The sequence below is a fragment of the Myripristis murdjan genome, chromosome 18 (genome assembly GCF_902150065.1).
Source record: "Myripristis murdjan chromosome 18, fMyrMur1.1, whole genome shotgun sequence".
NCBI classification, from domain to species: domain Eukaryota; kingdom Metazoa; phylum Chordata; class Actinopteri; order Holocentriformes; family Holocentridae; genus Myripristis; species Myripristis murdjan.
The window spans coordinates 16,397,434-16,409,501 of record NC_043997.1 but is presented as its reverse complement, the minus strand read 5'-3'; the positions used below and the strand labels follow the sequence as shown (position 1 = coordinate 16,409,501).

Sequence of the window (12,068 nt, the reverse complement as noted above, 5' to 3'; positions counted from 1 at the left end):
ATGTCTCCCACAGCTCTGATCCGACACTTCAGATGGAGCATAATGTGGTCTCAAAGACTTTGCCGTCGCACACTCCGTCCGTCGAACATGCCCGCCTTTGATTTGATGTTTCCTCTGGCACAGCTCCGCATTGGGACGGGAATGTTTCTTTTCTCGTATCGAGGCAGTCTCATTTGCATGGTGATTTCATTATCGCCAACATTCATCATCGATTTGTTTTCTTCAGCTGGCACTTCTCCTTTCAAAGGAAGTCATGTTTGCCATTGTGTTCTCCCTAAATATGCTGTTTTATTGATACAATGTTAGTAAATCATATTTTTCATTAAGGAGGCCACTGGCAATATGTTAATGGACAGTATGCCACTCATTGCCAGTTTGCATGAGTGATGTTACTGCACACTTATCTTGTCCAAGGCATTGGTGAGTATACTAAGAAGGTCATGTTTCCCTCAGGGTCACTTGAGAGATGACAGGTATAGAGGTCGATATTAATTCTACTGATCCCAAGTGATTTCACTGCTGATAAGGGAACCATCAAGCACACAGTCTATAAAGCCAGGCAAATAAACACCAGGTTGAAATGTTAAAGGAACAGCTCAACCAGAATCAAAAATATATATACATATATATTTCCCTATGATCTATCTATTAATCCAGATAGATTATGTTTGATTTGGTGAGGTGTCCGGTCTGCTGCAATTGTCCCTGTCTCCCTTCACCTCATTGCAATGGGGCTGGATGGATATTCATTTGAGGAGCTCAAACTATCAAAAATGTATATGTGAAAAACTTAGCAGCAACAGCTCTTTACAGCTCTATTCACCCCCACGAATTAGAATAGAGGATATATATAGTTTGCCGGTGTTCTTCAGCAGGAAATAGTTCAAAATGCCGCACCCTCGAGGGCTCTGGATTACGCTGGGTATTCATGTCATTGTTTTTCGAAAGAGCTGTTGCTGTTGAGTTTTTCATGTGTAAATGTTTGACAGTCTAAGCTCTACAAAAATACCCATCCAGGCTCACTGTATTTGTGTGAATGGAGACAGACACAGAAATCGCACAGAAACTATCTGGATGGATAGATTGCACTAAGGTAAGCAGGAGCCTTTTTTGTATTTTGGGTGAACTGTTCCTTTGAAATGTGTCAGGTTTCCCTGTGCCCCCTGTTCTACCCAGATAACTGGAAACAGACTCTGCACAAAATGGCTAGGGTAGATAAGACTATGCCCCTGTGTGCCCCAGTTAGGCAGAAGGGGTACAGCCTACATCTGACATTTAAATCCACACTGCTCCATTTGTGACTTCTTCATTTTCAAACCTTCGTCTCAGCATTTTCGACTCCTGCGCTCTGACTATAGTTTAACAGAGTTGCTCAAAAGCAAAGCTACAGGCTCTACTCTGTTATGTGTTTTCAAGCACAGGGTGAATCTAGATCCCTTTTGGGCATAGCACCATTTTTCCAAGAGAGAAAATAAAAAAAAGTAAAGGAGTGAGAAAGCACACTTGCAGTGTGCAGACTCCATGCCCCAGTTTTGTCTTGAGACCAATGGGAGATTTTCTTCCCCTCAGGACTGTCCCGCTCCCTGTGGATTGCATCAATCCCAGCCTGCCTTGTATGCATGAAGCAGTGTCTAAGTCAATACCTCCACCACGTGCCACTCAGACAAAACCGCAGGCACCTATAGATCAGCCAGGATAAAGGTGGAGTTGTGATAGTTTGGCAAGGTACTGCCAGCCCCCTGTAGTGCAACCGGAGTGCTTGTGTGAACAGAGCAGCAAAAACTTCATAGACAAAATGTCTTGTAGGTATCAAGCTCCATCTTTTGATATATATGTATATGTATATTTGTGTGTGTGTGTGTGTGTGTGTGTGTGTGTGTGTGTGTGTGTGTGTGTGTGTGTGTATATATATATGAGAGAGAGAGAGATCTATATAGATATAGAGATATAGATGTAGATATAGGTATAGATCCTTTTAAAAGAGAAATCATGCTAAATTTCACTCTCATTGGATTACATATCCAGGTATAGATGCAACTGTGTTGGGGAGAGTCATTCAGGTTAGTAAGGACTGTGGGCTAGTTTTCCTTCAGAGTAAGCCACTACCTTTTTCCAGCATCATTAGTCCTGTGCCAAGCATGGTGAGACAGCCACACTACAAACTGACCTGGTTAAAAAAAAAAAAAAAAAAAAACACATTCCAGAATTAGCTGAACGTTGGCATTTTCACCAGAGAAGTTTTGAACGTTTGAGCCATATTTTCCTGCACCTCTTCTCTCATTGTGATTCCCAGTGGTGTGAATAAAGGTGGTGCTTTGGGAATAGGAGCAAGAAACGATATGGGTCAGACAAGAGCCGTGAAAACTATAGCCCTTTCACAACCATTTGAAAATGATTTATGGGCGTATAGCACAAAAGTTACAGGGGAAAATTGTCAAGCATTTCATCATCCCCCCTAAGAGCCTCTTAGATCTCCTTGATGAACACCCAGTCAAGAGAAGATGCGTTATTTCATGTATTGATCTCAAATTAGGGTCTCTGTTTCTTCACATTCTTCTCCATGACAGACGGGACTCATTCAGACAAGGTCACTAACTTTATTTATTTATTTATTTGAGTCCCTCTACTTCGGTGGAGGCTTGAACTTGAAGAATTGCTCTTCTCTGCTGGATATTTGAAGGATGAGAGAGACTATACAGTTTGTTATGGAGACAATGAAGCTTAATATGCAGTGTTTTGTTAGCATGATCCTTTATGTCTGTTTTGTTTGAATTGTGTTCATTTGTTTTCCAAATGATCCTACACTGTATCTACAGACCTCCCCCAGGGTCACTTAGTAGAAAAATAAATCCATGCACAAGTCTGTGCTCTATGAGCCCCTCTGGGGTCAGCTGGAGAAAAAAAAGAGCCATGTATAAATCTGTATTCTCGAGTCAGAAATCTCCGCTCTCGGATTCATATCATACATCCACAAATTATGAGTTGATGCCCACGGATCTGACCTTGAAATCTGAGAGCTTAGTAGTAGGGAGCTCCATAGTATGCACAGATCGATAAACCGTACCTATGAATCATGAACCCATACACTCGGATTTGTACGTTTTACCAACAGATCACCACCATATGATCTTATAACCTTACTTTGCAAAGAGAATCGGCCATATATGAGTTGCACAATTCAAAGTCAGCTGGTAATGCAGAATCAGCCAGACAAATCCAGTTTATCTAAATTTCATACATGAAATTGAAACCTTTATGTATTCTCGGAAGACAGTTGAGGTTTCCCTCTTTTACAATACACTTTAAAATATATCAACAACAAATTTTTTCTGCAACAATATTTGCTGCTAAGGTGTTGTTGTTATTGTGCTTTGTATTCGTAAGTGCATGTACTGTGCTTACCATCCTTCAGCTGCAATCTGAGGGCCTGGATCTGTAAGTCTGAAGGTACAAATTACAAATCCAAGGGTACAGATTTGTAATAGGACAGATTTGCCCATGGTTATATTTTTTCTACCATGTGACCCTGCAGGCGGGCTCCACAGAATCACATACCCCTACTGATGGTGGAACTTAGGCTTAGTTATTAATTGCAATAGAAGATCTGTGCACCCTTAAGTCTTCAAGGCAGCATGTAAACGCAGATGAAGGCAGTGATGAATTATTGTTGAACTCACTGCCGGACATCTGAAGGTTTGCTTTGACATCATGATCAATGAGGCCTTTTCATCATGCTCTCATGTTTGCCTGAGAGAAACTAGGCCAGTTACCACCTCCTCACATGGCAGAAATATCTCACGTCTCACGTATGCATATCCACTTTTGATCTCCAACATCATGCTTTCTTACAAAGAGAAAAGATTAACATAGATTACACTCTAACCCCTGCCCTGGAAGTGCGTGTGTGAAATCATTTGTGCATTAACATTAAATGACTAGGTCCTTCCACTTCAGACATCAAGATTTCCTAATTGCTTTGCCTCAGTCTTTAAGTTAATTTAAGACTTTCCAGGATGGGGTTGAGCCAAAGAGCCTGACATTTAATGTATTTACACAACATTTTGGCATGAATTTGAAGCAGTAGCTGTAGCTATATGAAGATGTAAAGCCCATAGCTGTCATTTCTCTGACCAGATCCCGCCTTGCCTCCTCATCCATGATATGAAAGTGCGGATAAAGAAGCAAGAACATAAATTATGCAAACTTAATAGGCATCCAGTAAACATGTGACAGTAGTAGACATCCAGTAAACATATTTGACAAAAACATCTTTAAATTAGGCATTTGGGTTTTTAGGCTGACAGCCTCATGAGGCTGCATGCACTAATTCCCAAACGCCAATTGAGAGCTCACTCTGTGAAACTAGTAAATCAGAGAGCAATTCCACGTATCCGTGAATAAATTCCGTGACAATAAGGGGCGTCATCTGTAAATCTTGCACACAGCTTTAAGAAATGCACCCCCAAGCACCGCTGCCACCCCCGCCCCACCTCCTCTTTGCCCTGAGTCTACCAAAAAGGGAAATGATGAATTTATAGTCTCACACCATGTATGCAAGAGCTTTGAAGACTATGCTGCGATGAAGCAGTATGCATTATGCATGAACTTGCTTTTGAACGCCATACCGAGCCAGAAGTGGCAATATTATATCCTCTCTCTATTCCTCTCCCTCACTCACTCTCACCCCTTCCTTGCTCCCTGTCTTTCTTCCTTCCTTATTTCTGCCCTCAGTCAACTAGTGAGTGACAGGCTCTTCCATTTTATGTTCATTTAATCAATTATTGTATTTGTGGTTTAGCAGGCGACCATTCAATAATAGCCTCAGGGAGGAGGGAGGGAGTGATGTAGAGAGATATATTGAGGAGAAATGAGGAAATGCCCAGTCAAAATCAAACTGCTCAAGTTATTATGTAGTGAAAAGCTGGAGCAGTATGGATTTGTGTTTGTGTCTACCTTTCTGTTTGTTCATGTATACAGTATCAGAAAAGAAGAGAGCAGACAGACACCAAGGTTGAACTTTTTTCCCATCTTTGTCATGTCTTTGCATTCTTTGGGTGTTCTGTTACCTTTAGCTATAATTGCCAGGATGAACATCTGTTTACATGAGCACAGCTCCATCAGTTTGTGTTTATATGTATGTGTTCTCCCTCACAGATCGGCGTATTCCCTCACGCTTGCTCAATTTCAGTATCAAGAAACTCGATGAACTGAGTTGCACCATGCTTCCTTGGCGTGCCATTTGGCACCCCACACCACAACAGCTAGCGCAGCATGAAAGTGGAGCGCAGGATGTTTGTTAATTACCCACACTCGCGTCGGAGCGCCACAAACTCTCTTCCCACCCCCTCGTGCCTCTGGCCTTGCTGATTCAACGAGGCTAGTCGACAGATTTGTGCCTCCGCAGGCTAACTCCCCCTTCAGGCTCTCAGCACTGTGATGTTGAATGGTTTGAAAATAGAGTGCATATGTTTGCTTCTGTTTACTTCAAAGCTTCCACAAGCCGCTGATTTGTATTTTGCCGTGCGTGTGTATGTGTGTATATGTTGATACGCATGAATTTCTCTCAACAGAATGTGTCCCACATCAACGACATAATGAAGCAGGTGTTGCTGATATTCCCACATTTCTGTCTGGGTCGAGGGCTCATTGACATGGCCAGGAACGAAGCGATGGCCACCTTCTTCAGCAGTTTCGGTAAGAGAAACCTACAGTGTAACTTGCCCTATGAGGAAAAAACATCTTAAAAAGTCAGTTAGTCTGGTATAGAATCGAAACCCTTTACTGTCCATGAATGAAAGTTCAATAATGAGAAATCAAATTGGATATGAAAGATTAAGTTTAATTATTAATAAACAGCACTTTGGCAGTTACTGTAGACTCTAATTATGATCAAGAACATCTGTATGTAGAGATTGATGAAGATGTAGGGATAGGGCTGGGTCTGGATCCCCCAGAGTCTATACACTGGTGGTGATGGGGAGGAGGTGGCTTGTGCACGCTCAGTCTGCAAAGACAGAATGACTGAAATTAGCTGAGATATTTTCATTTCAGCCTCCTTCGATGGGTTTGCTAAACGCAGGCTGAACTGTGATTGGAAACTACAGTGGTGCTTGCAATTTGTGAATGAGAGAGGATGAGCTGTTAAAGCGGAACCTCTAAAAGCTGGAATGATGGAGGTGCATAGAAATGCACCAGGAAGGAAAATTATCTTCTTTATTGAATTTTTGTAAAAGCCTCATTTTCCTTTGTGCAGGCCAGCTTAAAAAAACAAGCATATTCCCCATCACATAACAGCACAATAAAGAAGACAATGATATTCAACAGCAGTAAAAGACAATACAAACTACTGCAAGCAGTCATAAACGAGGCTGGCCCATAAGCAAATAATTAAGTATGACTAAGTTTATGCTAATGTAAGTGAATAAATGTATGCAAGTGAATAAGGTCAAATAAGTAAATGAGTGAGTACTGTAGATCAGTATAAGTAAATGATAGAAGTAAATATTTGTAAGCAAATCTAAATAAGCAAGCAAGAAGATATATGTAAGTATGAATAAGTAGAAGTAATCATGAGTAAGTATATTTAAATAAAAGTAAGTATGAGAATGAGTAAATAAAGGCAGCTTCCTACTATGACCAAGGCAACCTACAGGGTGCATGGCAACCAGTGTCCATCCATATTAAAGCAGATTTCAATCAATCAATCAATCAATCAATCAAACCTTTATTTAAAGCCTCGAAGATCATTGAGGTTTCCCTCATTTACAATGATGTTGAGGTCGATATACAATATATACACAATGCAGCATGAAAATACACAATCAGATACATTCAGTGTTAAAATATTAAAAATAAAACATTAAAAACAATTTCAATCTCGTATCAAAAATTAAATTTTCAAGATAAAAGAATTTGCCACACTTTATCGAACAACATAGAAATGTCTTTTGTTTATTTTTATTAAGATCAAATGTTCCATAAAACAAAACAAAACAACAGAAATTGATGTTTGAAAATGTTTAGAATTACAATAGACATAATGTTTTATGGAATTCATTTTTTATATAGAATTGTGAAATTTCAAGAAGAATTTGAAATTTTTTCACATGAAGATTCAACATTGTGTGGCTGTCAGTGTACAGTGCCAATAGTGTGCAGCATTATTTACAGCCAGATTTGTTTTCTTTTTTGAATAGTTACAATAGTTCCAACAAAATATAACTAACATAGAACCCAAAACAAAACAGTTGCTGAGTACCAGAATAATACAAACTTATAGTGTCGATGCTTTCTTTAACCAATCACTGCTTTAATTGGTCTCGCAGCTCCTTTAAGTATTCAATTTTGCCCACTTTCAAATATATTTTCTTGAACATAACCAAGGTACATGGTGGTGCAGGTACTGGGTATTTGATATCCCAAGACATAACTTACAACTTTATTTGTACTGTCCCAGTATAATCTTTATGCAGTCCCAACAGATGCTTCCATGTTACCACATAACATTGTTGTTTTGCAGCAAGTTGTCTACTTTTGTTTTAGGGAGTAATGAAAAAGCAAGTTAAGTTCTCCCAGCAAAATTCCCTCAACTGTTGTGAATTAGTTAAGGTCTGTTGTGTCTCACACATTTAATACCATTTTTCCTCGGGGATGACAATATTTAATTCCTCTTCCCATTTTGTTGAAATATACGGTGTTGAATCCCCTGCTTTCCATCAGGCTTTTATAGAAAGCAGAGATGACCTCAGACCTGCGCTGTCCATAGGCATCTACAATTGCATCAATTACACTATTAGCTTCCTTTGAAGTTTTCTCAGGATGATTTGTTGTTTCTTGTATTAAGTAGCCCTGTAACTGTATGCATCTAAAAAAAATCTTGACTGTCAAGGCCATGTTTCTCTTTCAAAGCCTGAAAACCCTGAAAACTGTGCGCACTGCTGTTATGCCTCTCTGTGTCCAGTCTTTGAATCTTAGGTTATATGCCGCGATCTAAATTTTGGGTCATATGCGAATCAGCTCATGATTCTCACATCTCTCTGAAGTTTTTGTTTAACTACGCTGACTATGCTCTAACTACACTATTTCTGATGTAAACTCTGTAATTTGGGCCATTACATGTCTCAAAATCCGTGTCCGTTCTTTATCCTCCTTTAATCTTTGGATATGATAACCTTGTACATCCCTTTCTATTTTTTTCCATTCACCATTGTAATCTGGTCAACACCAAAAAGATAGAGGCCTGAGCCGGGCTGCATAGAAATATTCTGACAGACAAGTTTCTGTACTGTACTGGAGATACAGTTTTTGTTTCATATGAAGGTCTAAGGATGCTCTGTAGCAATTTTTGTGCATGTTTGTGCAACAAAGTATCTGAGACTGTTAAGTTTAAAGGTTTTGAATAGAAACCTAGTGACGGACATCACAATTCTAGTGCACAAAAGTTTAAAAATACAAAAAATGTCAGAGCTGCAGTATTTGTCCTTGATTTTTTTTTTTTATGTTTTAAAATTTTGACCACTGCTATAGTGCCACCATCTGGAGTATTTGCCCCCAACTTTAGTGGAAAGTGTTTGGTGTGGTAACAAAGCTATATGCCAGATTTTGGACATTTTTATACACAAAACAGTAGTTTTAGTAAGAGAGCAAGACATAAATAATACACGCAAACACAAAACGGATTGGCAGCAGAACTGACCAGCCCCCCAAAAAGTTCAGATGACCAGCAGTGACCTCCAGTTAATCAGTCCATATGGGGAGTTGGGGCTTATGAGTCACATGACTTTTGCTTTGCATGCCTGGGCGCAACAGCCTGCAGAGCTCGGGCCCGAGGGAGATGACCTGACTCAAAAAACTCCACCAGTGGGGTTCAGGTGTACACACTCGCTCCTAATACAAATAAAAAGCAAACTACTTAGAAAGCAACTTTTATGAAGCTGTGCAACTGCATTGGAAACAAGTGAAATTACCTCAGGCCATTGGCAGATTTTTTTTTTTTTTTCAGCTTCTTGCAAAGAAAACAAGGTTTTTGACTCCTACTGAAACAGAAAGAACAATGCCTTAGTATATTACATTTTTATGAAGTTTTACTTTCAGACATATCATTACAACTCTGGGAATGGATTATAACTACAGAGGGTCCCATGCTTCAGGCAGCATTCAACATTATGGGCTGCATTTCATATAAACATACTTGTGGTGGTTTCTGCCATGGTAATGTGTAGTATAATTGCTTATTGTGCTCTTCAAACACAACTGCTTCATTGCATGGACATAAATTCATGCTACTGTAACTCCTGGTAGTATTATACTCTCCAGTGACACTTAAACCTCATTCCCTCCCTTAAAGTGACACTATGCTATTTCATTATGAAACAACAGCTTTCAGTCCCTCCAGGGAGAAAAATGTTTGACCAGTAACAGCAGTCCCAAACCTCCTCTGTAGCACCACGCTCTGTTAAATTTAGAAAGGAGAGAGTGAGAAGAGGTGAGGACGGAGGGGGAGAAGGGGGGTGGGTCAAGAGGCAAAGAGACACATGAAAGAGGAAGAGGAGTCTTATCTGTGGAGAGATGGAGCAGGAAATAGTGGTTTGAGGAATAATTTGCAGTGGTGGCAGAGGGCAGGAAGAGAAAAGCAATCACAACTTAAAAGGGCTAGTGTGGAGAGGGGCTATTTACCAGAGAATGAGACTGAAAGCGTTTTCGTTTTTCCGTCTTCTCGCTTGTCTTACCCTCCCTCAGGCTTAAGGGTTGTAGTGGCTGCGAGAGCAAGGAAAGAGTGTGTATGAAAGGAAGAGCCGAATTGAAAATGATTAGAGTGAGGGCCTGTCACAGTTTTACTTACATGTTCATTAGCCAAAAAAAGCTTCAACATGAAAAGTACAGGATGGCAGCTATTTCTTCAGATGACAAAGGTGACAGCGCGATTTATGTGAGGCTAAGTGGCGTTTTAAACTGAGTGCTTTTACAAAAGAATGTGTCAGTCACAAAAAAACACTTCAAACAGCTGATAAATTTTCACAAAAATGTTTCAGACTTTCATTGAAAAACAGGGCATAACCGGCATTCCCTTTGTGTTGTCCTCTGAGCTTATACACATGGGTTGGACACCGACAAGAAATTACAGCAAAAGCAATATCTCCTCTTGTCATTTTTGGAACATCCTCATGCAGTCGTTCATTTATTCATGTTTCCTATTGTTTTTTTTCTTGGTTTGTTTCTTCTGTCCCACCCTTTTAATCAGGGGAAGACCGCTTCAAGGACCCTCTCAGCTGGGAGATGGTGGGAAAAAACCTTTGTGCCATGTCCATTGAGGGAGCTGTCATGTTTGCTATCACAGTCCTCATCCAGTATAAGTTCTTCTGCAAACCAAGGTAGAGACACCTGTAACTGCCAGTGTAGAGCTGGGAAATATGTCAATATAATATTGGTATGACACTAGATATCATCTAGGATTTTGGCAATTGGAACATTGTGATATGGCATAAGTGTTTCTAGATTTTACTGACTGAATTACAGCAAAGGCATGCAATGTTTCGATCTTATTAGACTGGTATAGATGTGTTATTTGCCTCTACCTGCTTCGTCATCATATCTATGTTATTATTGACTGTTTATTAGAAGTATCTTGTGTGTAAAAATCTTATGAAAGCACCAGTAGTCATCCCTACAATACTGATGTTGCAATAGTGATATACAAAGATATTGTGATATTTCATTTTGTGCAAATTGTCCAGCCCTACTTCAGTGTTTCTAATAGGTTGGAGACCTAAAATGCAAAATGCAAGCAGGCTTTGGCTGGTCCAATATGTATGCATTTGAATAAGTCCAAGGGAATCCAAGCACAGCAGGGTTTTTACTCAAACTGAGCCTTTTTTTTTCCTTCAGGTTTTCAGTTAAAGCAAGACATTTCCATCCAACAGTTATATGTTGTTTCAGGGTGATAAACCAATATTTCCTATTTTTCTCCACTAAACTAGTAATGAATATTCATTAACCATATAACATCTGTTGCGCTATAGCTTTGTTAGGCAAATACCACCCAGATTTCTCTTAGCCCCAATGTTTACTTATTTAGAGAGTGGGGTCGTCATGGAAACTAAGCTCAGCTGCTCTTTATTATTTGTGAAAATTGCAGAGATTGTTTCACTGAGCGGAGACTACGACCGAGATAATTTGTCATGCGAGTTTGTGTTAGCTTTAATGAATGGTGTGATGGCAACTGTGGTTGACTTTCTTTCACAGGCTTATTTCTGGGAACTCATTATCTGAGGAGGAAGAGGATATTGATGTGGCTCGGGAACGGGAACGAGTACATCAAGGCAGGGCTGACAATGACCTTCTGAAAATCTACAACCTAACGAAGGTATCATACAATAGGTTGCCAGCTCTTGGTGAAATGTTACGCTGATTGTATTGAATAGTGAAGTATCCAGATTGATTAATAGTTGATGTCAACAAGGAGAATGACTTCTAATTTTATCTCCCACTCAATTTATCCCTCTGATTTTGCTATTGTCGCATTAGGGCAAGCAGCAAATCAATGGCTGATTAAGGACAATGAAGCAGACAGCAGCCTTGCACTTAAACTCACAGTGAATTAAAAAAGAAAAACTTTTTCAACTTATTAGCTTATTTTTTCATGCCCGAATATTCACCTGTTCTATCATAGATTCAGAAATATTTAATATGAAATCTCATTTTTTAGGAAAAATTAAACATTTTATATGAAAATCCCATTACTAATTCTACCTGGAATGATGACTTCATGAAGAACTAGTTGGCATGAACAAAAATTTCAACAAACAAAAAACATCACATTTTTTTAATTTTGATATCCCTCCCATCAAATAAAACTGCCCCTCTCCCCCTACCTGATCACTCATTGGTTTGCACTTTTGAAAAAAGTGTCTCTCTTTACTCTCTCTCTGCGTTAAGCCCTGTGTGTTAAGCCCCAGCCCAACAGCCTGTTTCAACAGGATATACATCAAATTCTGAAAGCAAGAGACTCTCAAAATGCTGTTTCATTGTCACTTTGAGGACTGAAATGCATTTACAACACAGCTATTCTG

The 12,068-nt window shown here is 39.6% G+C and overlaps 1 protein-coding gene across 1 annotated transcript in view; it reads left to right on the top strand.

Annotated features, from left to right (window-relative positions):
- The window catches only part of LOC115376791 (phospholipid-transporting ATPase ABCA1), a 185,306-nt gene that overhangs the window by 130,082 nt on the left and 43,156 nt on the right, over window positions 1-12,068 (top strand). The window contains exons 41-43 of the mRNA XM_030076559.1: window positions 5,571-5,694; window positions 10,241-10,370; window positions 11,242-11,362. Coding sequence (XP_029932419.1) covers window positions 5,571-5,694; window positions 10,241-10,370; window positions 11,242-11,362 — 375 coding nt within the window. The remainder of the gene's footprint in view (window positions 1-5,570; window positions 5,695-10,240; window positions 10,371-11,241; window positions 11,363-12,068) is intronic.